The sequence below is a fragment of the Solanum verrucosum genome, unplaced genomic scaffold, assembly GCF_900185275.1.
Source record: "Solanum verrucosum unplaced genomic scaffold, falcon-dt-bn FXZP01000229.1, whole genome shotgun sequence".
Lineage (NCBI taxonomy): Eukaryota > Viridiplantae > Streptophyta > Magnoliopsida > Solanales > Solanaceae > Solanum > Solanum verrucosum.
Window position 1 is genome coordinate 6,358,444 of NW_026020011.1, and position 27,937 is coordinate 6,386,380.

The window sequence follows — 27,937 nt, forward strand, 5'->3', positions numbered from 1 at the left end:
AATCCTAATTCTAAAGGGAAAAGGGGAGATGCGTTAGTTTTTTTATAAAAAAAAAACTAGCATGTATTTTTCGGTTGAAGAAAATTAACGTGTGTTTGGTTCTCCTCTTTGTACTGTGAAGAAATCTCTATGATTAGGGATTCTTCTTGCCTTAAATGGATTAATTTTCTATTCGATACTTGCCCACCCAAGTATTGAGAGAGTTCAGATGTGAACTTGGGATCACTGTAGAAGACCATGGCTATCTTGTAGATTCACTTGAAGGACTGTCTAACCAGGGGATTCGGTTGAAGGTATCTGTTCATGCTTCAAGAGGTATTTATCGAATTAAATTTCAGTATGTTTATGTGTTCTAGCATGATTATGTGGTCTAGCATAAACAATATTGGTTATCTATTATTCATGTAAACCGTAAGATTCTAGTATGCTTCCGCTGTGCATATAGTTTTCCAACACTACATACACAAGTGCAATACAAATAAAAGAACTAGGACAATAATGTGAATCGAAGGCTAAAGACAAATTAAAGGTAGTAACCATTAAAATATATATACTGAAATAAATATTTACTATATTTATGCAGAGGTAAATGAGAAAATGACTACCTTCTTACCGGGTTATCGGTTTACTCAACAATCCAAAACTAAAAAAAAAAACAAAATTGAACTGATAATCCGATAATATTTTTTTATCTATAAAATCATTAAAAACCCATTAATCCAATAACTCAATAACAATAAACTAGACAAAAGGCAGTTGCTTGAATAGTAAATACTCCTCACTTCGAGTCACTAAGGGAACAAAAAGGTGGAAGCTCCTGGGAGAGGGGTAGATTTTTTTAAAAAAAATAATCAATAAGCCAATAACATTTTTTCGATTTTTGCTCACCCCTAATTTTGACTCGTTTGAGATAAGGGGATAAAAATGTCAAATTATTGAAGGATGAAGGAGATTAATTTTAAAGCAATATTAAAGAATGTAGATTATTTTCACTATGCTTGAAATACATATACGAAGATTTCAAAACAAATAAAATATCTATTCAAATATATGACCTAAAACAATTTTTATAAGCAAATAGAATATCTATTAAAATATTTGGCTATTAATCCCAACACATGAATATCTCTCACATTATTCTTTTTTTCATAATTAGACAAGGTTGAGCTAATCTTATAAGTAATATTTTAACAAGTAATATTGGAGTAAAGAACACTTAGTTAATTTCAAACTAGAGAGATGACCAAAAAAACAACATAGAAAACTCTAAAAACTTAGCAAATGCCTTGACATCATCGTCCAAAAAAAACAACATTGATAAATAAATATAACTCTTAGAATTACTATAAAATTCATAAGAAATTTTTTTTGCAAGTTCTTGAGAATGAGTTTCACGCTCTTCTAGTTATAGTAACGGCTGCAATTGAATCCGCTCTTGATTTTCAAGAACATTGGTACAAGCCTTGATATCACTTTCACATTCAAATAAACTCCTATAACTATCCTTCAAGTCCACTTGCACACAAATACTTCCACATTCTGCATCATACATCCAACAACTATGAAAATTTCTCAATCCAAAATGCATCAAACTCGGTTTTCCTCGACCAAAATCAGCATCCTTCATAGGAAACTTACACAAACTCGAAATTATACACTTGTCAACTTCATCATTGTCAGTTCCCCATTCTTTTGACGAGAAAATTTCCTTGTATGAATTAGCCACAGTCGCGATTATATCATCTGCTGAACCTATAGCACAAGCATCAATAGCTTTTTGCACCGAATTCCTAATCAACGTTACAAAATCATGAAGCTCCATTTTGTTCTTCTCGGGTACAAATAGTATTGGAGCATCCATTACATAATTCCCAAACGCGTTTCTTTTAAAGGTAAAGAGATTTTTCCGCGTAAATTCACAGGGAAAAACACTAATGAACGTCTCAAATATCCGTGTTTTGCTTCTGAAATATGAATTAAAGCCCTCCATAAAATTGTTGTAATAATTTCAACTCTTGAAGGCTTAAATCATAGTTCCCCTGAATCTATAGCCCCTGTTAACTTGTCTTTGAGAGACGATATCGTCTATTCATTAATAAAAAATCTCTTAGCTATAAATTTTGCTTCTAATTCTACTGGATGAACATGATTTGAGAAAATACTCGATAAATCTCTTGCTGGAGGTAATTGAGGAAATGACTACTGGGTTATTGGTTTACTCAATAATGCAAAGCTAAAAAAAATCAAATCAAATTGATAATTCAATATTTATTTTTTTATAATCATTAAAAACTTGTTAACTCAATAACAATAAACTAGACAAACTAGAAAGATGACCAAAAAAAAAACATAGAAAACTCTAAAAACTTAGCAAATGCCTTAACATCATGGTCCAAAAAAAAATAATCCATAAGTAATATAACTCTCAGTAAGTGCTTGAGAATGAGTTTCACACTTTTCTGGTTACAGTAATGGCTGCAGTTGAATTCTCTCTTGATTTCCATTGGTAAAAGCCTTGATATCACTTTCACATTCAAATAAACTCATATAACTATCCTTCAAGTCCACTTGCACACAAATACTTTCACATTCTGCATCATACATCCAACAACTATGAAAATTTCTTAATCCAAAATGCATCAAACTCGGTTTTCCTCGACCAAAATCAGCATCCTTCATCGGAAACTTACACAAACTCGAAATTATACACTTGTCAACTTCATCATTGTCAGTTCCCCATTCTTTTGACGAGAAAATTTCCTTGTATGAATTAGCCACAGTCGCGATTATGTCATCAGCTGAACCTATAGCACAAGCATCAATAGCTTTTTGCACCGAATTCCTAATCAACGTTACAAAATCATGAAGCTCCATTTTGTTCTTCTCGGGTACAAATAGTATTGGAGCATCCATTACATAATTCCCAAACGCGTTTCTTTTAAAGGTAAAGAGATTTTTCCGCGTAAATTCACAGGGAAAAACACTAATGAACGTCTCAAATATCCGTGTTTTGCTTCTGAAATATGAATTAAAGCCCTCCATAAAATTGTTGTAATAATTTCAACTCTTGAAGGCTTAAATCATAGTTCCCCTGAATCTATAGCCCCTGTTAACTTGTCTTTGAGAGACGATATCGTCTATTCATTAATAAAAAATCTCTTAGCTATAAATTTTGCTTCTAATTCTACTGGATGAACATGATTTGAGAAAATACTCGATAAATCTCTTGCTGGAGGTAATTGAGGAAATGACTACTGGGTTATTGGTTTACTCAATAATGCAAAGCTAAAAAAAATCAAATCAAATTGATAATTCAATATTTATTTTTTTATAATCATTAAAAACTTGTTAACTCAATAACAATAAACTAGACAAACTAGAAAGATGACCAAAAAAAAAACATAGAAAACTCTAAAAACTTAGCAAATGCCTTAACATCATGGTCCAAAAAAAAAATAATCCATAAGTAATATAACTCTCAGTAAGTGCTTGAGAATGAGTTTCACACTTTTCTGGTTACAGTAATGGCTGCAGTTGAATTCTCTCTTGATTTCCATTGGTAAAAGCCTTGATATCACTTTCACATTCAAATAAACTCATATAACTATCCTTCAAGTCCACTTGCACACAAATACTTTCACATTCTGCATCATACATCCAACAACTATGAAAATTTCTTAATCCAAAATGCATCAAACTTGGTTTTCCTCGACCAAAATCAGCATCCTTCATCGGAAACTTACACAAACTCGAAATTATACACTTGTCAACTTCATCATTGTCAGTTCCCCATTCTTTTGACGAGAAAATTTCCTTGTATGAATTAGCCACAGTCGCGATTATGTCATCAGCTGAACCTATAGCACAAGCATCAATAGCTTTTTGCACCGAATTCCTAATCAACGTTACAAAATCATGAAGCTCCATTTTGTTCTTCTTGGGTACAAATAGAATTGGAGCATCCATTACATAATTCCCAAACGCGTTTTCTTTTAGATGTAATGAGATTTTTCCGCGTAAATTCACAGGGAAAAACACTAATGAACGTCTCAAATACCCGTGTTTTGCTTCTGAAACACGAATTAAAGCCCTCCATAAAATTGCTGTAATAATTTCAACTCTTGAAGGCTTAAAGCATAGTTCCCCTGAATTTATCGCCCCTGTAAACTTGTCTCTGAGAGACGATATCGTCTGTTCATTAATAAAAAATCTCTTAGCTATAAATTTTGCTTCTAATTCTACTGGATGAACACGATTTGGGAAAATACTCGATAAATCTCTTGCTGGAAGAATCTCACCAAAATCAAAACTCATGAAATCAATCTGATTAGCTGAAATCCCCAATTTACACACTTTAGCCCACTCGTAAACGAATTTGAAATTACTGAATCCATCCATTACAGGGTGCGATGCACTAATTGAGATAGCAATACCACCACATTCGAACTTTGTCACTTGTACAACCATAGGTGGAGTACTGTCAAAATCCGCGTCCTTCAAATTCTGGATATCCTGAGGGAAGAAAAACAGGGCGAGATTTAGGTCATTTTGGATCTGATTGATGAAATCATTGAATTTACAATTGACTTTGGCTTTTGTAAACTTAACACCTTGGTCAAGGCAATCGATTGAACATCGATCCCTTGACAACCTTCCTGCTGCAGGATAAACATGAGATAAAATTCTGGATAGGGATTTTTCGAGTTTCTCATCAAACTTGTCATCGTTGTTGTTGTTATCATGTGAATAGAAAAGTAGTAATGGCATATGTTCCCTCTCCGCGAGCTGATCGAAGAACGATAACTTGTAATTCTTAAGGTGTTGTGGTGTTGGTATGGATGGTTTTATGAGTTTTGTGGAAATGAATTCCAAGTTCAATTCCATTTTTGATAAATGGAAAACAAAAAAAAAAGTGAAAGAAGCCCAAAATGATTTTTTCTATGAAGCTTATGCTATACAATAATCTTTATTATATAGGGAAAATTCTATGATATGTTTGGAATTTGAAGAATGAAAAAAATCAGACCATAAATAGGGTAAGATTTGGTATTTATGATATTGTAAAATTATGGTCCTTTAAATATTGAGAATTGGACAAATAATCAAACCTTGTTTGTATTTGAATATCTTTTGACTAATAAAATGTTGATATTAGCGGACCGTTATAAAAATGTTTGATGGTATACTAGCTAGTAAACAAAATAAAAGTAAGTTTATCATTTAAAGTTGTATTCCATTTATATTTTTGGCGTGTAAATAATTTTATTTCCTTATTATCATTTTATTTATATGGAATGTCATAGTAATTAGTTTTCTTTCTTTTGAAGATAGTAGGATTACTTCATGTATTAACCAGAAGATTTATTTTATGAAAGAAAGTTAAGACAAATGGGTAAATTTAAATGTTTCGATTTGGTCGATTATATTCTAAAAATGATATCTTATCAATTATTATTTCATTTTATATTTAGAAAAATTAAATTTTTCGAAATCATTTCAATTTGGGATTTCTTTTGATATTAGTACGATTACGTTATTTTTCAATATTATTTTAAGAGTTACATGTAGAATTTACAATACGACATCATGCATACTTGCAAGTGTTTTGGCAAAATCTCTAGACATTTTTATTATTTACAAAATGATGAATCAAAAGAACATAAAAAAATGACAAGAATAGAGATTTATTCACCTATTTTACTGTTGTAAAATAAATTAAGCAAAGGCAAGAGAGGTATAAGCAAAAAATTAAGCATCCAACAAGAGAAATCAAATTTGTATAATAGTAATATTAGTACATGATAATAGTAATATTAGTACATGTTTAGCTCCTATTTGACTATAGATTTTAAAGTATAAATTCGAATTGAACATGCATTTTAAAATAATTGTTTAGAATTTAATTCAAAATTTATAATCAAACTGTAGCTTTAAAATCTTTGACTTCATCTTTTTTATTTGTTACGTATTGCTTAATTGTCCATGCTCATCTTACCACTTTGCGTTATTTTTAGCTATTCTTTCTAGCTCCTTTTGATAATGCGTTGTTATAAAAAGGAAGGTCTATCGAAAACAAGTTTTTTAAATTCCGCAAAGGGGGAAAATCCACACACATCCAACATCCCCTCAAGTCGATTACACAAAAATATATTATTATTAGACTAAAATGAGAAAAAAAAAACTAATCAACGATCCACAATGTGTTGTACACTGAATAATTTGCACATGCACTACACCTGATTACTTAAACCCCAATTTCCCTAAAATCTTCATCTGCTTCTTTGTCCTCCTGAGAGCTCATGTAAAAAAATTGTGACCCTAACTTAGCCTATTTTTTCTCCACCATTTTTCTCTTTCTAAATACACTTGAAACTTGAAATCCTTAAGCATTCTCATTGCTTCTACATGTACACACGTTAAAAATCTGAATTTCTCAGCAAAATCATTCTCTCTGCGCATCAAACAAGGAGAAATTTGTAAGTATCGAAGCTAATTTCATCATCAATTTGAAAGTTTTTACAATATCGCGAATCATCGTTTCAATTGCAGTATCAATTTTATGTGAAAACAATTTTTTTCATTTTTATTTTATTTTATTTGCAAGTGTTTTTATCGTAAATTTTTGCTGAATTAGTGATGTTGATTTATCGCGTAATAGGCGATCAATTGAGTGTGTTTGCAGTTTCTATTAGTGCTGGTGTTCTGTGTTGTTTAGTTTTTGCTTTTTTACCTTTTATTTTAATTTCTAAGCACAAATTTGCATGTTTCTCTGCGAATTTCTCTGCAAAACTATTTTCTCTGCGCATCAAACGAGGAGAAACTTTTAAATGTTGAAGCTTTTTTCATCATCGCTTTTAATGTTGTTAGCTGTGGACAATTCATCAGTTTTAATCTCGCGAATTATCGTTTCATTTTGAAGGGTCGATTTTGTGTGAAATCAAAGTTTTCGCTTTTTGTGATTTGTAAGTGTATTTTTCTGAAATTTTACCTGAATTTGTGGTGTGAAGAAGAAAAAATTTATTGTGTAATAGGCGGCGATCAATGGAGTATGTTTGCAGTTTTTTTTAGTGCTGGTGTTCTGTGTTGTTTAATTTTAGCTTTTTTACCTGTTATTTTAATTTCTAAGCACAAATTTGCATGTTTCTCTGCGAATTTCTCTGCAAAGCTATTTTCTCTGCGCATCAAACGAGGAGAAAGATTTAAGTGTTGAAGCTTTTTTCATCATCACTTTTATTGAGATTAAGTAACTTAAATTAGTGTACATGACATATTAATTACATTGAGTTTGTTAGAGTTAGTTGTATACAACTGTCAATCATGTGGCAGTTATTCTTTTCTCTTCAAGTTAGTTAGGATTTAGATATTTTCTTACTTAGCTGTATAAATACATTTGTGAGCTACCATTGTAAGCAACAAGTTAATATACAGATTTTCACTCTTCTTCTCTCAATTGAGCTCTGTGTTCTAATCTCTAATGGAGGTTTTCATCCTCCCAAGTCTCTCATCTTAACATGGTATCGGAGCAAGGACGATTTGTTCTTCCTCTTCATCTTTGATTACCTTACCAGATTATGTCTTTTCCCCAATTCTCTTCAATTTTCCTTTATTTCTGATAAAAAATGGTGGAACTCACATCTGCGAGCACTGCTTCAGCAAGCAATTCTACTTCCTCTGGAGTTGATACATGAAGTCCTTTCTACATTCATCCCTCAGATAGTCCTGGTGCAGTACTTGTGCCCGTTCCTTTTGATGGCACTGGTTTTCATTCCTGGCGTCGTAGTGTGCTTCGATCCTTATCAGTGAAGAACAAGCTAGTTTTCATCAATGGCGAATGTAAAAGACCAGACGCGACTCATTCCACTTATCGTCAATGGGTGAGAGGCGATGATATGGTTATGTCCTGGATTCTCAATTCTCTAGGTCGAGACATTGCAGATAGTGTCGAGTATGTCAGTGATGCACTAGAGCTGTGGATGGAACTGGTGGATCGTTACGATCAGACAAATGGAGCAAAATTGTATCAAACTCAGAAGGAAATCAATGATCTCAGTCAAGGTATTCTCGATATCACTACATACTACACTTGCATGAAGAAACTTTGGGAAGAATTGAACAATTTGTGTGTTTTAAGTCAATGCAATTGTGTGTGTATCTGTGGAGCTAAGGCAAATACTCATAAGGCAGAGCAAGATAGACGTTTAATTCAGTTTCTCATGGGCTTAAATGTGGTGTATACCACGATTAGGGGGAGTATTTTGATGATGAATCCGTTGCCTTCTATGGCACAAGCCTTTGCTTTGTTGATACAAGAGGAAGAACAGAGGGAATTCAAGCCTAACAACCAAATGTTTGCTGAAAGTAGTTCGCTCATTGCAAGTTCACCAGATGTACCAGGAGGAAGAAACTTTCGAACAAACTATTCTCCTAACACTAATGCTCCTAGGGGCAGACCTTTTTGTGAATTCTGTAGAAGGCCAGGTCATGTTAAGGACAAATGCTACAAGTTACATGGTTATCCATCTGGTGGACCACCTCCAAACTCTTTAAATTCTCAATCCTCCAACAATTATGGCACAAACCAGCATCAGAAAGCTCCTAACACTGATTAGTACAATTCAAGACAAGCCCACAGTACTTACCCAAATCACAGGTACAACAATAAGGGAAAGGGTGTAGCAGAATTCTAATTCTGTGAGAATATCCTATGATGGAACTGTTGTTAATCAGAAAGGGGAATCAGGCTCTCAATTTGACGCACAAGGAGGTCAAAACATAAGTATCACCAAGGAACAATATGATCAAGTTGCTCATTTGTTAGACCAGTTCCAGGACACCAACACTGTGGTAGATCAAAATGCTTAACATGTGGAGCTGGGAGCTTTGCAGGTATCTTTGCTTGTTCTTTCTCTCCTGATGTTATTAAACTCTCATGTGAATGTTTCAAAACAAAGACTGACTTATGGATATTAGACTCAGGAGCTTCTCACCATATGACTTTTAACAAGAACCATCTTGTGAATATGATCACTCTCCCATATCCTATGTTAGTCAGATTACCAAATGGATATAGAGTCAAAGTTACAGAGGTGGGTAATGTGCATCTTACTCCCAAGATTGATCTTCTGTCCGGAGTACTCTATGCTCCTTCTTTCAAATACAACTTAATCTTGATAAATTCTCTAGTAGATCACCTCAAATGTACTATTTCTTTTTCTAACAATTCTTGTATACTACAGGCCCCTTCACTTCACTGAAGAGGCCTCTGGAGATTGGTAAAGTTCATGATGGTCACTACTTCCTTTGCTCAGACTGTCTGCAAAAGACCAGCTCCAATGCACAACAACATTCTACTTCATACTTTCCTTTCCCTAGCAATAAAATACATTGTCAATGTGTTTCTCACTCATGCTTTTCTCATTCAAATGTAATAAACTCTTCCTTTGTTAACAATAAAGAAAATGTTGTAGACAAATCTTTCAATTCTTTTCCTACTGATAGCATGGATTTACTGTGGCATTACAGACTTAGTCATGTACCCTTTGTAAAAATGAAAGGCATATCCTCTATACTTGTGACTTTTTCACCAAAACAACCTTTTTTTTTGCGTTATATGCCCAATGGCTAGCAATCTAGATTACCTTTTCCATCTAAGTCTAACAATAGTACCAGTATTGTTGAATTACTACATGTTGACCTCTGGGGCCCTTACCAAACAGCAACTCATGACAATTTTAAGTATTTTATCACCTTGGTTGATGACTTCAGCAAATCAACTTGGACACATCTTCTTAGCAGTAAAAGCAATGCCCTATATATCATCAAAGCTTTTATCCTCATGGTTGAAAACCAGTTCAAAACCACCATTAAAACAATTAGAGCAGACAATGGGCTGGAGTTCACTAATAATGAATCCATTATGTTTTTCCAGAACAAGGGAATTATCCACCAAAAATCCTGTCCTTATACACCCCAACAAAATGGGGTAGTGGAAAGAAAGCACAAATACATTCTTGAAACAACAAGGGCTCTCCTTTTCCAATCCAAACTTCCAGTAAAGTATTGGGGTGAGTGTATACTTACCTCCACATATCTCATCAATAGACTTCCCTCTTCCCCTCTCCACAATAAGTGCCCTTATGAGATTTTATATCAACAAAAGCCATTATATTCACACCTAAAGAGTTTTGGGTGCCTTTGTTACCCCACCATTCCAAAAACCCACAGAACCAAATTTGAACCAAAGGCCATGCCACATGTATTTGTTGGATATCCTTATGCCACAAAGGGTTACAAAGTTTTGAATTTGACCACTCAGAAAATCCATGTGTCAAGGGATGTTATTTTTCATGAAACCATTTTTCCTTTTGCCATGTCTAAAGATACTGCCCATTTCCCATCTTTCCCTTTTCACTCTGTGACTCTAAATGATTATCCCTTGTCCTATAATGATAATTGTAATTCTCTTCCCTCTGAACAAAATAATCAGGACCAAATAGCTGATGATGTTGTCCCTGTTAATGCACCTGCTACTGATAACACATCATGTCAACCTGTTCCTTCCACCTTAATTCAACATACTTCACCTGTAGACACTCTCTCTTCCCCTTAGAAAATCACAAAGAGCACACAAGATCCCTGATTATGTGCACACAATTCCCTCTCCAGCTACATCATCTACACCATCCTCTTCATCTCTCAGTGCCCTGTTTTCCCCTAGGAACCATGTCTCACCTATTGCTCTAGCTCCTGACAGTCGGTCTTTTGTGATGAATGTTTCTCATGATTGTGAACCTAACTCGTTTGAGGCAGCATCCATGGATCCTGCTTGGCAAAGAGCTATGACACAAGAATTTACTACCTTACATGACAACAACACTTGGACTCTCACAACTCTACCAATTGGTAAGAAGGCTATTGGGTGCAGGTGGGTTTACAAAGTCAAGCACAAGGTTGATGGGAGCATAGAAAGGTATAAAGCTAGGTTGGTGGTGAAGGGATATACTCAGCATCATGGTATAGACTATACAAAACCTGTTGTCAAGATGACAACTGTGAGGGCACTCATTGCCACTGCTGCAAAGAAACAGTGGGATATATATCAACTTGATGTTAACAATGCATTTCTCCATGGAGATCTACATGAGGAAGTATATATGGATGTACCACTAGGTCTAGTCATTCCTCACAAAGATGCAGTTTGTAGACTTAACAAGTCCTTATATGGTCTGAAACAGGCTAGTAGACAGTGGTATGAAAAACTGACTGAAACACTTCACACAAGAGGCTATGTTCATTCCCTCCATGATTACTCTTTGTTTTACAGGAAAAGAGGTACTTCTATTGTGTTTCTAGGTGTTTATGTTGATGACATCCTGCTCACAGGAACAAACATTGCTGAAATTAATGAGCTCAAGAGGTTCCTTGACAATCAGTTCAAGATCAAAGATCTTGGAAGACTGCATTACTTCTTGGGTCTGGAAATTCTGTACAAAGATGATGGGATTCTGATTTCTCAAAGGAAATTTGTCTTGGACCTTCTTAAGGAATTCAAATGTGATCACATGACTCCATTGTCTTCTCCCCTTGATCCAAATGTCAAACTAAAATCACATGAAGGGAAAGCCATAGCTGATCCTATTTATTATAGAAAGCTAGTTGGCAAGTTGAGTTTTCTTACAAACACTAGACTTGATCTTGCTTATGGTGTGCAGCTTCTTAGTCAATACATGCAGGATCCTAGGGAACCTCATCTACATGCTGCTTTTCACATGCTCAGGTATCTCAAGAAGGATCCCACTCTAGGTGTTTTTATGTCCTCATCTGCGAACTTTAGGGTACAGGCCTACTGTGACTCTGACTGGGCTGCATGCCCTGACTCAATGAGGTCGGTTAGTGGTTATATTGTGTTGTTGGGAGATAGCCCTGTTAGCTGGAAGTCCAAGAAACAAGAAACAATTTCCCTTTCCTCAGCTGAAGCATAGTACAGATCCTTGAGAAAGGTTGTAGGTGAATTGACTTGGTTGCAAAGGTTATTTGAAGAATTGAATGTACCTCAGACTGGGCCATTCTCTGTGTACTGTGATAGCCAGGCAGCCATTCACATTGCAAGGAATCCTGTATTCCATGAACGTACGAAACACATTGAAGTTGATTGCCATTTTGTGAGGACTAAACTGCAAGAGGGACTCATTACCTTGCACCACATTGACAGTAATGCTCAGTTAGCTGACATTCTTACCAAAGCCCTCACTGGCATCAAGCATTCTGCTCTCTTAGACAAGTTGGTTTCGATTACTTCTCCAACTTGAGGGGGGTATTGAGATTAAGTAACTTAAATTAGTGTACATGACATATTAATTACATTGAGTTTGTTAGAGTTAGTTGTATACATCTGTCAATCATGTGGCAGCTATTCTTTTCTCTTCAAGTTAGTTAGGATTTAGATATTTTCTTACTTAGCTGTATAAATACATTTGTGAGCTACCGTTGTAAGCAACAAGTTAATATACATATTTTCACTCTTCTTCTCTCAATTGAGCTCTGTGTTCTCATCTCTAATGGAGGTTTTCATCCTCCCAAGTCTCTCATCTTAACAGCTTTTAATGTTGTTAGCTGTGGAAAATTCATTAGTTTTAATCTCGCGAATTATCGTTTCATTTTGAAGTGTCGATTTTGTGTGAAATCAAAGTTTTCGCTTTGTGTGATTTGTAATTGTATTTTTCTGAAATTTTACCTGAATTTGTAGTGTGAAGAAGAAAAAATTTATTGTGTAATAGGCGGCGATCAATGGAGTATGTTTGCAGTTTTTTTTAGTGCTGGTGTTCTGTGTTGTTTAATTTAACTTTTTTACCTGTTATTTTAATTTCTAAGCACAAATTTGCATGTTTCTCTGCGAATTTCTCTGCAAAACTATTTTCTCTGCGCATCAAACGAGGAGAAACTTTTAAGTGTTGAAGCTTTTTTCATCATTGCTTTTAATGTTGTTGGCTGTGGAAAATTCATCAGTTTTAATCTCGCGAATTATCGTTTCATTTTGAAGTGTCGATTTTGTGTGAAATCAAAGTTTTCACTTTTTGTGATTTGTAAGTGTATTTTTCTGAAATTTTACCTGAATTTGTGGTGTGAAGAAGAAAAAATTTATTGTGTAATAGGCGGCGATCAATGGAGTATGTTTGCAGTTTTTTTTAGTGCTGGTGATCTATGTTGTTTAATTTTAGCTTTACTTGTTTTTAAAAAAAATATAATTTCTAAGCACAGATTTGCAGAGTATATGTTGAGAAGAAATGAAAGAGGAGATTAATTGACTATATTTGCAGTTTTATGCTTGTGTCCTGTGTAATTTAATTTTAGCTCTACTTGCAGAGTGCTATTTTTTTTCTTTTTTCTCCAAGTGTTAGAGCGAATTTGTATTACATATATTAAGATGAAATGAAAGGAGAAAACTTTGTATTATAATATCAATTAATATGTGTGTGTACTGGTGGTGTTTGTGCCAATTTGCATGCATCTCGACTAATCGACCAGCTGACTGCTTCTTCCATCAACACGGATACTGAGTATTGGTGGAAGGAATACTAGTCTTACATTCCAGTTTTATTGATTGCTTGGCCACAATGGCACAACCTTGGAGGCATGCTGTGGAACCTTCTAGAAGGTCTAGAAGGATCAATAAGTGTGTGTATATCTATCTCTAGAGCATATTTGCAGTTAATTGCTGGCGTTCTATGTTATGTCTATATATATTTAGAAGAAATGGAAGAAGAAATCATTGTCCTATAATATGCAATTAATCGCGTATGATTTGCAGTTTCACTGTTGGTATTTTATCTAATTCGAGTAACGTTGTGCCACTTGCTGAACATGATGATTTTTGTTTGTTAGTGAAGAGGAAATTAATGGCTTCTAGGGCGATTCAACGGAGGAGGAGGCTCCTTTCTGACTATTTGAATGTCTCTGCTTGGTCTATTCAAAATCTTCAGAGTTGGGGGAATGGGCAATCTGCTCACTATTTTGACCCCTGCGGTTTCAGCTCAACTATGAATTGTATATGTCAAGGTTCGGATAAAAGAAAGGATCATGACGAAGTTTCTCCAATAAATGATGGATTTTCGGGTTTAGGATTCTTCCGGACAAAACGTTATAGTACTACAGTATTTGGCTATCTAAATAGAAGAGTTGATGTTGTTCCTTCGACTGGCATGAGTTTGTGGCCGTACTCTGTACGTTGTGCTTCTACTGCAACAGCAAAACAACCTAATTTGGGAAGTGATGATGAAGAAGAGTTGATTACCAAAAAGAAAAGTGAAGCTTCTCCAGAGGAATGTGATCAAGCTGTCGTAGGATTAAGTACTGCAAAGGCCAAAGCAAAAGCGAAACGCCTGCAAGAATCTCAGAAAGTTGCTAAATCTGTTATACAGAGAGTATGGGCAACACTTTTGGGGATTGGTCCCTCTTTGAGAATGGTGGCCTCAATGAGTAGGTTAGGATTGTTAGAACCTATTGATTCATTTTTGGCTAAACAAGAAGTGCCTCTGATAGTGCTGAGTTGCATGCTTTCCTTATCTTTTTGGGTTTTTATTCAGGGAAGATTGGGCCAAAAAACTTGCTCACTGGAAACATGAGTTTACATCTACTCTGCAACATTACTGGCTAGGTTTTAAGCTCCTATGGGCTGACATGAGGATCAGTTCAAGACTGCTGATAAAGCTAGCTAGTGGAAAGAGTCTTTCTAGAAGAGAGGCAACAGCTGACACGGACTACAGCTGATATGTTCAGGCTTGTTCCGTTTGCTGTTTTCATCATTGTCCCGTTCATGGAATTCTTACTGCCTGTGTTCTTGAAGCTATTTCCAAACATGCTGCCATCTACTTTTCAAGACAAAATGAAAGAACAGGTCAAATCCTTTCTTTCTGAGTGTAAAGTAATTTTTTTTGGTTGTAGTCTAAGTAGTCTGTAATATTTTAACTTGTGTGATGTCATAGATTTTTGCTGATTTGTAGTTCTAGGCCTTGATTTCTCAATCTAGGTTTCGTCATATACAACAACAACATACCCAGTATAATTCCACAAGTGGGATCTGGGAAGGGTGGTGTGTACACAACCTTACCCCTACCTTGGGAAGGTAGAGAGGTTGTTTCCGATAGACCCTCAACTCAAGTAAAGCATATCCAAAAGTCAAGCTTGTATATCAAATAAAGTACTGAAGAATTCATATTGAAAACAAATGGAGAAGATAACAGTTGCAACAACAAATAATATGATAACCGAAGCCAAGGAGAAACTAAAATCGAAGGACAATGTAGTAGGAGAGTAATACAAACAATAACAATACTGATAAGGAAACAACTATACAACACACAACTTCTTACTAAACTTCTATCCTAATCCATGACCTCCAAATCTTCCTATCTAGGGTCATCCTCTGTAAGCTGCAGGCGTGCCATGTCCGGTGAAATGCTTCTGTGCACATTCTAACAAATTGCAGTGTCATTAGCAATCTCAGATTATTACTTCTGCGTTTACTTAAGCAAAAGAGTTTATCCTCCAAAGATCATCAACTTACTTTCTTGGAATGGTTCACTTATAGGAAGCATTAAAGAGGAGGTTGATTGCGAGGATAGAGTATGCAAAATTTCTTCAAGACACTGTCAAGGAGATGGCTAAAGAAGTCCAAAACTCTTGGAGTGGAGAATTAAAGAAGACAGCTGAAGATCTTGATGAGTTTCTGAGCAAGGTGACTCACTCTTGATATACAACCATTACTGTCCCCTACATGCCTCCAGAGGCTAAAAATATGGAAACAAGAAATGCCAACCAAGATCAATAGCATTCTGTTTGTCTAAATATAGGCCTTATAACTTCATGCAGGTTAGAAGAGGTGCAGGAGTCACAAATGAGGAAATTTTAGGCTTTGCCAAGCTGTTCAATGATGAACTTACCCTAGATAATATAAGCAGGTTGGGTTTATAACTAAGTCTTTTATTCTCTATGGTTGCATCTAGTCAACTTGATATGCGAGCTTATCTCTGAATATGGAAGGAATTGTATCTTATCTATTTCTCAGGTCTCGATTAGTAAGTATGTGCAAGTATATGGGGATCAGTCCTTATGGAACAGATGCTTATTTGCGTTTTATGCTTCGGAAGAGATTGCAAAGGTGCGCCACATCTTTCTATGTAGGATATTGTTTAAAGAAAATGCATGTTAGAGACTGTTCTGGATGTTCTGATTTCTGAATGAAAGTTTACTTTTTAGTCAGTCAGTTTGTGAAAGTAGGCCATACTTTGACTTGTTTTTGATGCTTGTAGTCGTAGAGGAAAAGAAGTTTTCCCTAACATTATCATTCTAAAAAAAAGAAGTTTTCCCTAACATTATCATTCTAAAAAAAAGAAGTTTTCCCTAACTCTGTTCAGTAGTGATTCACTTCCTGAATCTCCAGTATAGTATGAAACTCTTTTGGTGGTGGTGCTTGGACTCTGAATAAGGTGTTTGAAGCAGTATCTAGGAAAATTGCATCAGAAAGAGGAACTTGATATATCAGTCTGTTTAATTTGTTGTCAGAAATAAGAAAAATGTCTTTCATGTGGATGTATATTCAGTTCCTTTGAAAGTAGGCCATTCTTTGTCTTGTTCTTGATGCTTGTGGAGGTACAAGAAAAGAGGTTTCCCCTAACATTGTTCAGTAGTGAATCAATTACATAAAATTCTTCTGGTGTGGTGTTTTGGACTCTGATTAAGGTGTTTGAAGCATTGTCTAGAAGAACTGTATCAGAAAGAGGAACTTGTTATGTCAGCCTGTTTAATTTGTCAACAGAAATAAGAAAATGGTCCTTCATATGGATGTACATTCAGTTTCTCTTGACTTCTTGAACATTCGCTGGGAAGACGTTACAGTTTGTTTAGTTGTGCTTGTGCAAGCTACATAACTCAAACAATATTAAATCTGCAGCTCTGAAAGAAAGTAATTGCAAATATTTTCACTTTATTGGGAAACAAAAATGTGATCGATCAGTTGTTTGCTGATGGAAACAATTTTTCACTTGTTTAATTGTTGATGGAGAAAGCTGTCTTTACTCTTATAACAAGAAGCAACATCAATGAGTTGTACAAATATTGCAACTCTACCAGTCTGTCTTTGTTAGTGTTATATAGCCTGGGATAAAAGGTGAGTAATGCAGTTCTTGGAGACGTAACAGCCAAGTGATTTCTCAAGTATCTAGGTGTTGTTTTTCATAATTAGAAGGAACATGTCTACATGTTCATTAACATGTCATACGACATATACTAGCTACTTTCAAAGTAACTAGTTTCATCTTTGTTCAGTTGAATCTAGTAAAATATACTTGATACTGAAACTCCTATCATTTTCATAGGATTAAAGTTGATGACAAATTGATTCAAGCTGAAGGTGTGGAATCCCTTTCAGAGGCAGAACTTCGTGAAGATTGTAGAGAGCGAGGCATGCTTGGTTTATTTTCCGTGGAAGAAATGCACCAACAGGTTCTTCGTCAATTTTTCTGTAATAAACATCAATGCAAAAATATTTTGTTCAATTCGATATTAAGTGGATATCCTGTCAATAGTTTTCACTGAATTGCAGCAACTTTTTCAGCTAAATTATTAGATGATGAATTGCACTTGCAATATCTGTTTCTCAGACGATCTTTGCTAAGATATTCAATGTTGACTTCATCTTTTTTTAGAGATTTTCTTGTTGAAAGTTTTCATTAGCAATGAAAAGTACTCTTCTCAATTTTTCTGCGAGTATTTGAGTAGGCACAGAGATCAAGAAAGAAAGGAAGTCTTGTGAAACAAGTGCTACATTTTTACAAACTATTAGAAGTATTCTTAGTACCATACTAGTAATTTTATGCAGTGGGCCGTGTCAAGTCACGCCAATTCTCATTGAACATTTCAATCAGCGCAAAATTGGAAGGTAAAGATCAAGTTTAATTTCTAAATATGAAAACATCTCAATTTTAGGGACAGATAAAAAGGAAAAGAATGCCAAATAAATGGGGACGAAGACTATCATCTTTACTGTTCTAAAGCTAACTGGTTTATAGTGATGGAGGAACCGTCTGACATCTAGACTTTGAATGTGAAACACGTCATTAGAATGGCTATGATCTTTCTGCTCAAATGGATATGAAGAAATAAGTTCGTATAAGCACTCAATTAGCTGTACCGCTGTCGTCATTGACACAAAAGTTAATGGGCATGTGGAGAAGCAAAAGGGTGAGGATGTGGTCCATTTTCACTGTTTCATAAGAAATTAAGAAGCCAAAGGGGACGATAACTCCTCACAAATATTGAATTGACAAAAGGAAAAGAAATGTTTTTAGTTCCTTCAGTTACAAGAAAACTAGAAGAGAAGAATATGTACTTCATTTAGGGGAAGTATGGAAATGAATGAACAAGTCTCTGACTGCTTCCATAAACCATATATGAGGGAAATGAGGTTCTAAGTCAATTATTCATGCATTCAATGAACTTTAAAGTCAATGATGTAGTACTCTGGAATTGGATCAGTAAATTTCTTTAGGCTCCTGTCACCTTTTCTGTCCAACAATCTCTAATAAGTCTCTGCTGTTATTTTTCTCTCTGAGATAGACTTTTGTCCTTCCTTTTTGTTCAACTGTTTTTTTGCTTTATCAACATGCACAGAGATAAGTGTACTTAGGATCCTAACAGTTGCGTCTTTGTTTCAACATGCAATGTGAGTTTTTGTTAGCAAAGAACATTGCGCCATCTCTGAAAATGATGGAGATTCAGTTTGAACGAATATTGTGTAGTGAGAGCAACTTGGTGTGATCTTTTTATTCTCTTTATAATAAGAAGATTTTTAGTAATCACTAATCACCATTTGTAGAAGATCAGAGTATTTTGTTCTGATATTGTTATTCTTAAGTGCAGCTCCGAGATTGGTTGGATTTGTCACTTAATCATTCAGTGCCTTCTTCACTTCTGATCCTTTCCAGGTATCTCAGTCTCTCTCTGAAATTCAGCACCTGTAGACTAGTATATACATGCACATATTACGCATTTTCTGGATTATTTAACTTGCAACTGATTAGTTTTGTTCACTTTTGAGCACATATGACCTGCTTTTTCTTTGCATGTGAGCAGATCTTTCACTGTTTCTGGAAGGTTGAAGCCAGAGGAGGTTGTTGGAGCTACACTGTCTTCGCTACCAGATGAGGTTGTGGACACTGTGGGCATCACTTCCCTGCCATCTGAAGATTCTCTATCAGAAAGGAGGAGGAAATTGGAATTTCTTAAAATGCAAGAGGAGCTTATCAAGGTTGATGTCTTCTTTTATTCTTGTGAAATGAACAGTTTTCTTATGCCTTTTCTTTTCCACCCCCTCTCCCCTGCTTAGATGTAGTGGATGGATCTTTTTTTGTTCTCTTAACCGGGGATCCTATTTTTTGACAATGGTATCCATCAGGAAATGAATCTGCCTCTTAACGCATATGTATTATATATTTATACATCAAGTTGTGTAAGTATCAGTACTCTTCTGCTTAGAGGTAATTGTAATTGTCCACAGGAGGAGGAAGAGAAAGAGAAAGAGGAAGAAGAGAAATCTAGAAGGAAAGAATCTGTTTGTACTCGAGAGGATGTGGCATTGAAAGAGATGACTGTTCCTACTGCTACAGAAGCACAAGAGCAAGCTCGAGCAAGAGCAATTGACAAACAAGAGCAGCTATGTAAAATTAGCCGTGCCCTGGCTGTTCTGGCTTCTGCTTCTGTAAGGATGGACTTGAAAAAGTTTTGGACTGTTCAGTACCTAGTCTTTTCTCTCAATCTTTTATAACTCTATTTTATGCAGTCTGTTAGCCAAGAGCGTGAAGAGTTCCTGAGGCTTGTAAATAAAGAGGTATGTCAATCTCTATAATACTGATATCTACGACTCTAGTCAGTAACCCAACAACTACGACTCTAGTCAGTAACCCAACAACCCCTAAAGGATCACTAACTTGACTCGTTTGGGAATTTTCCCTGGTAGTTGTCGTCGAGCCCGTCCTCTCGATTGAGCATCATATTTGCAAGGATCAATTATGAATATTTCAAGCGCTACACTATTTTCAATAAGGTAAGTTGTAAGTATCATGTCAGCAAAACCACCAACGTAATCACTATATTTAACTTTGTGAGAAATATATACGAAAAATATTATTGAATTGTGTATCTAAATAGTTACATTGAGACCCTATTTATAGACACTACATTGGAATCCTTTTCCAACTAGGATTCCTATTCTTATTCCTATTCCTATTCCTATTCTTATTTCTATTCTAAGTAGGAAATACTTATTTCTATTCTAACACTCCCCCTCAAGCTGGTGCATACAAATCATATGTACCTAGCTTGTTACAGATGTAATTAATACGAGGACATGTGAGGGACTTGGTGAAGATATCTGCAAGCTGATCATTTGACTTCACAAATTTCGTAACAATATCTCCCGAGAGTATCTTTTCTCTGACAAAGTGACAGTCAATCTCAATGTGCTTAGTCCTTTCATGAAACACTGGATTTGATGCGATATGAAGAGCCGCTTGATTATCACACACAAGTTCCATCTTATCAACTTTGCCAAATTTTAGTTCTCCCAGCAACTGTTTGATCCAAACTAGCTCACAAGTTGCTGTCGCCATTGCTCGATATTCTGATTCTGCACTAGATCGAGCAACCACATTCTGTTTCTTGCTCTTCCACGACACCAAATTACCTCCTACTAAAACACAATATCCGGATGTCGAACGTCTGTCAGAGGGTGATCCTGCCCAATCAGCGTCTGTATATCCAATGATATGCTCATGGCCTTGATCCTCAAAGAGTAGTCCTTTACCGGGAGCTGACTTTATATATCGCAGAATACGAACAACTGCTTCCCAATGACTATCACAAGGGGAAGTCATAAACTGACTTACAACACTCACAGGAAAAGAGATGTCAGGTCTAGTCACTGTGAGATAATTCAACTTTCCAACAAGTCGTCTATACCTTTCAGGATTACTAAGTGGCTCCCCCCTGTCCTGGAAGAAGTTTAACATTCGGATCCATAGGAGTGTCAACAGGTCTACATCCCATCATCCCTGTCTCCTCAAGAATGTCTAAGGCATACTTGCGCTGAGAAATAACAATACCTGATCTAGACTGAGCAACCTCAATACCTAGAAAATACTTCAATCTGCCAAGGTCTTTAGTTTGGAAGTGCTTAAAGAGATGTTGCTTCAAATCGGTGATACCATCTTGATCATTACCGGTGATAACAATATCATCAACGTAAACAACCAAATAGATACATCGACTTGGTGCAGAATGCCGATAAAACACAGAGTGATCAGCTCCACTACGAGTCATGCCAAACTCCTGAATTACTGTGCTGAACTTCCCGAACCAAGCTCGAGGAGACTGTTTTAGACCATAGAGTGACCTGCGCAATCGACATACAAGGCTACTAGACTCCCCCTGAGCAACAAAACCAGGTGGTTGCTCCATATAGACTTCTTCCTCAAGATCACCATGCAGAAAAACATTCTTAATGTCCAACTGATGAAGAGGCCAATGACGAACGGCAGCCATAGATAGAAAAAGACGAACAGATGCAATTTTAGCCACAGGAGCGAAAGTGTCACTATAATCTAGCCCAAATATCTGAGTATACCCTTTGGCAACAAGGCGAGCCTTAAGTCGATCAACCTGACCGTCTGGACCAATTTTGACTGCATAAACCCAACGACAACCAACAGTAGATTTACCTGCAGGAAGGGAGACAAGCTCCCAAGTACCACTCTTATGTAAAGCAGACATCTCATCAACCATAGCCTGCCTCCATCCAGAATGAGAAAGTGCTTCACCTGTAGTCTTAGGAATGGAAATAGAGGACAAAGACGACACAAATGCATAATGGGGTGATGATAGACGATGATAACTTAAGAAGGTATAATGTGGGTTAGTATTTCGAGTGGATCGTATACCTTTTTGAAGTGCAAGCGGTTGGCTAGGAGGAGGCAAGTCCGCAGTAGGAGCAGGGTCTGGCGCATGACATGAATCATCTGGGACTAGGGTTGGACGTGGACGGCGATGATAAGTTAGTAGTGGTGGCACTACAACTGGAGATGTAGAAGTAACCGTAGATTCCACAAAGGTTGGCACAGGTAAAACCTGAGGTATGGGTAAGACCATAGAGACATCAGGATGATCAGAAGATGTATAGTAAGGCTGAGACTCAAAAAATGTAACATCAGCAGACATAAGGTATCGATGAAGATCATGTGAATAACAACGATACCCTTTTTGGACTCGAGAGTAACCAAGAAAGACACATTTGAGGGCACGAGGAGCTAATTTATCTTTTCCTGGGGCTAAGTTATGAACGAAGCATGTGCTCCCAAAGACACGAGGAGGGATAGGATAGAGATGTGACTGAGGAAACAGTATGGAATGGGGAACCTGATTCTGAATAGAAGAAGAGGGCATTCTATTTATCAAATAACAAGACGTAAGAACTGCATCTCCCCAAAAACGCAATGGAACATTGGATTCAAGGAGAAGAGTACGAGCGGTCTCAATAAGATGCCGATTTTTTCTTTCAGCTACACCATTTTGTTGAGGGGTGTATGGACAAGTAGTCTGGTGAATAATGCCTTGGTGAGTCATAAACTCCCGAAATTGGGAGGATAAGTATTCTAAGGCATTATCACTACGAAAAGTACGAATAGAAACACCAAACTGATTTTGTATTTCAGCAAAGAAACTTTTGAAAATAGAAAATAACTCAGAACGATCTTTCATTAAGAAAACCCAAGTACATTTTGAATAATCATCAATGAAACTAACAAAATAACGAAATCCTAAGGTGGAACTGACTCTACTAGGACCCCAAATATCAGAATGAACTAATGAAAAAATAGACTCTGAACGACCCTCAGTACTACGAGAAAACGTAGCACGAGTGTGTTTCCCAAGTTGACACGACTCACAATCTAATGTGGATAAACTAGACAAACTAGGCACCATCTTTTGCAGTTTGGATAGACTCGGATGTCCCAAACGTTTGTGAATTAAATCTGGGGAATCTGTAATGGAGCATGCTGCTAAGGAATTTGAAGAGGTAAGATAGTAAAGGCCTTGTGATTCATGTCCTGTTCCAATCATCTGTCCCGTACTGCGGTCCTGCATGAGAAAAAAATCATCGAAAAAAGTTATGCTACAATGTAGGGCTTTCGTCAAACGACTAACAGATGCTAGATTAAAAGGAGAACCAGGGACATAAAGAACAGAGTCTAGGGTGACAGAAGATAGGGGTTTGGCTTTTCCAACCCCTTTTGGTTTGGTTTGGATCCCATTGGCTAAAGTAATAGCTGGAAGAGATTGTGAATAAACAATATCGGATAAAAGTGATTTATTACCAGAGATATGATCAGAAGCCCCAGAGTCCATGACCCATGTTCCAAGAGTACTAGATTGCGACACACAAGCAAAAGAATTACCCGCAACAGAGACATCAGGTTGTGCAACCGAAACTACTTGTGGAGACGTTTGCTTATTTGCACGATACTGAAGGAACTCATCATATTCTGTCTGAGCAATATGAGCATTATTGGATGGTTGATTAGGTTGAGCACCATATGCTACTGGTGGAGATGTCTGTTTACTTGCGCGATTTCAAAGGAACTCATTATATTCCTTTAGAACAATAGGATCATAACTGGGTGGTGGACCATGCAAAATATAACATATATCACGAGTGTGTCCAGGCTTATGACAATGACTACACTTGGATCGAGGTTTCCCAAAACGCCCTCCTCCTCGCCGATTCTCCATAGATTGATATGTACGCTTTTCAAAGGTTTGAGATGCAAGAATAGATGAGTCAACAGTGGGTGATGAAACTACCTTGTGACTGGGAGGTGCCGCAAGACGAAGGAGACGAGAGAATAATTCATCGATTGTAGGAACTGTAGGGCTAGCTAAAATCTGATCACGTACAGAATCATGATCAGGAGGAAGTCCAGCAAGAGTAAGAACTAGAAACAATGTTTGTCTGTGTTCTTGTTGTTTTTCCACATTCGTAGTAACTGGCATTAATGTGTCAAATTCCTCCATGACTGCCTGTACCTGTCCTAAGTAAGTAGACATATCGGATTCTTGTTTCTTTAAGTTGGTCAATCGAGATATCACATCATAGAATCGAGATATGTCATTAGTGTATAAAGCACGAGCCTTTTCCCAAACTGTATAACACGTCTGGAATGGGCGAAACAAGGGCATCAACTTGAAATCAATAGAACGCCATAGGAGACTACATAATTGAGCATCTACTTTCTCCCATTGTGCTTTGGCTTTTGCATCTTCCTCACTAGTCTTTGCCTTTACATCTACCTCATAAGCCTTGTTCGTTAAGTGATCTTGGACACCTTGACCCTTGCACCACAACTCAACCGAGGAAGCCCAAGATAAATAGTTTGAACTTCCCAATAAAAGTTCTGAAGTGATTATAGGGCTAGAACTTCCAATCCCCATATTTTTGGAACCAAAAACATCACACCCAAAAGACATTATGCTAAATTTGTCTCGGAAAATTCAAATCTCGAAGAAAAGTCGCCGGAAACTGCCTGGAAATAGCTGGAACTCTAATTCCGGCGATCGGATCTGGTCAAAAACAGTATGGGCCTGGTCGGATTGGCTGGACGACCCCAACTGTCAAAAAAATCTCAAAAAAATATGATCAGAAAAGCCCTCACGCGCCGGCGCGTGAGACAGATCTCGCCGGAAACTGCCACCTCCGATAGGCGCGTGAGAGCGCGTGGGGTGGTGTTTTCCGGTGGTTTTGGCTGGGGTTTGGTCGCGGGGGCTTTCCGAGCCTCGTGGTGGTGTTGGTTTTCGCACAACACCCACAGAAAGAAAAAAGTATAACAAAATCAGACCCAACAGTCACCGGAAATTGACATAGACATACGGTGACTTGTTTGTTCTCACCAATGCTCTGATACCATGTGAGAAATATATACGAAAAATATTATTGAATTGTGTATCTAAATAGTTACATTGAGACCCTATTTATAGACACTACATTGGAATCCTTTTCCAACTAGGATTCCTATTCTTATTCCTATTCCTATTCCTATTCTTATTTCTATTCTAAGTAGGAAATACTTATTTCTATTCTAACAATTCAGAAGCAACTATATGAGAAATCAGACCAAGAATAAGCAAATGGGAATCTCTTATGTTAATACTTGCTGTTTCTCTTAATGATTCTTTCTTATGTTTATCATTTCATTATGTCCTTACTTCCATTTGATAAAGTAACATTTGTATATATTGACCAAAACAGCTCATATGTTGTGCTAAGACCATATTAATAAGGCAAAAGGAAAACCTAGCATAATACTAGGATATCTATATTGACTCAGTGTCTTCTATGTCACAATTTTTTGACTTGCTTAAACAGCAGAATATTCAATTAATAGCAGAGAATTAATAGGGCACCTTGTTTCTCCAGCTATCCTTTTCTCTCTCCCCCAACCAAAAGTTAAGTTTAAAAATATAATAAAAGAAAGAAATTACACCTGTTGGCTGCCTGACTCCCTTTGCTATTGATGTTTTTCTGGTATATTTTTTTGCAAGTTGCGAGTATCTCTTTGGTTCTCTATAAGGCAAGGTAATTCTCCACAAGAATCTGTGACTCATGGAGGATTCCTTTTCTTGTCAGATCGAACTTTATCATAGCATGATAGATGAAGAGGGTACAGTTGGTGAAGTGGATGCCATGAAGGCATATAGAGCTGCTCATGATGAGAATGATCATGCTGCTGAACATGATGAGGTTTCATCTGCACTCATAGATAAGGTGAGACGTTTAACCTGAAATAGTCCTAAAGGTAGTGACAAAAGACATATATTTTGTCCTCTATATCCTAAAAAAATTGAGCAAAGCATCAGATAAAGGTGATGTAGAAGATAATCAAGGGAAAACTAACAGCACACTGGGATGTGTTCCTACAGTTTGCTTGAAATTACTTATTTATTGGCTTAATATGTTTCAGGTTGATTCCATGCTTCAAAATCTCGAGAAGGAAATTGATGATGTTGATGCCAAAATTGGCAACCATTGGCAAATACTTGACAGGTGAATAGCAGTGTTTTGCTTGATAATCCTGCTTGGTGATCCTTATCAAAAGGTTTTGCTTGATGATCAATTTTGGGCTTTGACATTTTCTTTTTTATACTAGTACAAAACCATTTTGCATAGTTGTGTCCTTCTCCAACTCCAATGAAATTAAGGTCGAAGTTAGGGAAATCTTGTTCCCTTTACTTATCTATTAATCTACCTATTTATTCACGAGCTTGTGGGCAGAAATGTGCTCCTTATCATGGAATGATTCTCATGTTGCAAATCATGAATGATATCTGTGTTGTCTTTTGAAGATGAATTGGCGGAATATTAATCATGAGCCATGCACGTGATCATTACCATATCATGACTGGAAGTAATAATAATCATGTTTATATTTCTCTCATTAGTGTGGTCTGGTTTGAGGCTTTCAGTGGTGACCTAAGTTGCCGGGAAGTTACATGCTCATCTGCAACTGCGCAGATCCAAAATTTAGCTTTTAATTGACTTGCATGTTGTTTTGTTGTACAGGGATTATGATGGAAAAGTGACTCCTGAGGAGCTAGCAGCTGCAGCCATGTACTTGAAGGATACTCTTGGCAAAGAAGGGGTTCAAGAACTCATCAGCAACCTTTCCAAAGATACAGGTCACTTTCAATTTTGTTTGAAGTTTTTTGCTGTTTAAATGCCCTTTTTTTAAAAATTGAGACACTGTTTGTTTGGTAGCAATTAGCAATAGCACACTTGATGGTCTGTGAGTAACTTTCAGCAACTATACTACTAAAGAAGTCGTTTTTTGATAACCGTGTGTGCACCCTCAACTAAAGAAGTCACATATTAACTATACAAAATCCTTGATTGAAGAGTTCCAAACCTCAACTGTCCTAAATAAACCAGCTTAACTTTATAATCAACCCGCCTCACTGTATATTCAAATAGATGACCTATTTGCTCATTCATGGTAAATAATAGACGTCGGGAAGTTAGTGATTAACATTGTATGAGCACCAAAGGATTCCTTATTATCTAGAATAACTACTTTTTTAGGTTCCACATTCCTGAGAATGACCCTCATTTCTTTTAATTGCTTTTAATTTAATACATTCTTTTCAAAGAAGTCAGAAAACAGTTACCTTTTACTGTATGTATCTGTTGTTTCCTTTTCTTTGAACTTCTTTAAGTTATTACTTAATTCATACATCAGATTTTCTTCTTTGGATTAGTACTGAAGTTGCTGTATTTTGCGATTGAAATAAACATGGTTTTATACGAAGCAACTCTTAATTTAGTTCCTACAATGTAGATTTTTGTATTTGTCATTATCTTAATTCACAATTGACCCGAAAAACCGAATGTCTCTGTATATATGCTGCTTCTAACTTCTGTTGAGTCTTTTTGTTGCAGAGGGAAAGATTTTTGTTGAAGACATTGTTAAGCTAGGCAGCCGCGTAGAAGATGCCAGGTCCGATGAATAGACAGAATAATGCAACAGTTTTGGCATCTTAGAGAATAATAAAACACTACACTTCACTAACCTAGTTCAGTCATGTGATTAGGCCTCCAATTATAGAAAGACACTGTCTGTAAGTTTTCATTTCTCCTCCTGTCAATATCTTTAGGTATTTTTTTTCTTCTTTTGTGTGTGTTTAAATTCTTATTAGTGGTCAATGAAGTCGTTGAGAATCCTGAGGTCTCAGGTTCAAAACTCAATGGAGACAAAAAAACATTAGGTGATTCTTCTCATCTGTCCTAGCCTTGGCGGGCAGAGTTACCTTGTACCTTGTACCTGTGTTGGTGGGAGGTGGT

General features: G+C 36.4%; 3 protein-coding genes and 2 pseudogenes across 3 annotated transcripts; 2 read left to right on the forward strand and 3 right to left on the reverse strand.

Annotated features, from left to right (window-relative positions):
* Nucleotides 1-1,405: 1,405 nt before the first annotated feature.
* Nucleotides 1,406-2,411, reverse strand: LOC125820387 (acetyl-CoA-benzylalcohol acetyltransferase-like; annotated as a pseudogene).
* Nucleotides 2,412-2,463: 52 nt separating this feature from the next.
* Nucleotides 2,464-3,239, reverse strand: LOC125820388 (acetyl-CoA-benzylalcohol acetyltransferase-like; annotated as a pseudogene).
* A 277-nt stretch (nucleotides 3,240-3,516) lies between these two features.
* Nucleotides 3,517-4,885, reverse strand: LOC125820034 (pelargonidin 3-O-(6-caffeoylglucoside) 5-O-(6-O-malonylglucoside) 4'''-malonyltransferase-like). The gene has a single exon (XM_049499452.1). It carries the CDS (start codon nucleotides 4,882-4,884, stop codon nucleotides 3,517-3,519), a length of 1,368 nt encoding a protein of 455 aa, XP_049355409.1. The 5' UTR covers nucleotide 4,885.
* Nucleotides 4,886-6,408: 1,523 nt separating this feature from the next.
* On the forward strand, nucleotides 6,409-27,752 carry LOC125820025 (uncharacterized). Its single transcript, XM_049499443.1, is given in 16 exon segments — nucleotides 6,409-6,476; nucleotides 13,882-14,479; nucleotides 14,583-14,732; nucleotides 14,734-14,893; nucleotides 15,587-15,733; nucleotides 15,868-15,956; nucleotides 16,064-16,156; nucleotides 17,373-17,499; nucleotides 18,916-18,980; nucleotides 19,129-19,303; nucleotides 19,553-19,753; nucleotides 19,835-19,882; nucleotides 25,730-25,867; nucleotides 26,064-26,146; nucleotides 26,663-26,778; nucleotides 27,536-27,752. Coding segments are annotated over 15 exon segments (2,247 nt in total). The 5' UTR covers nucleotides 6,409-6,476; nucleotides 13,882-13,895; the 3' UTR covers nucleotides 27,607-27,752.
* Nucleotides 7,620-8,609, forward strand: LOC125820389 (uncharacterized). Its single transcript, XM_049499817.1, has 2 exons — nucleotides 7,620-7,656; nucleotides 7,714-8,609. The coding sequence occupies exons 1-2, from the start codon at nucleotides 7,620-7,622 to the stop codon at nucleotides 8,607-8,609; spliced, it is 933 nt and encodes a 310-aa protein (XP_049355774.1).
* Nucleotides 27,753-27,937: the final 185 nt, after the last annotated feature.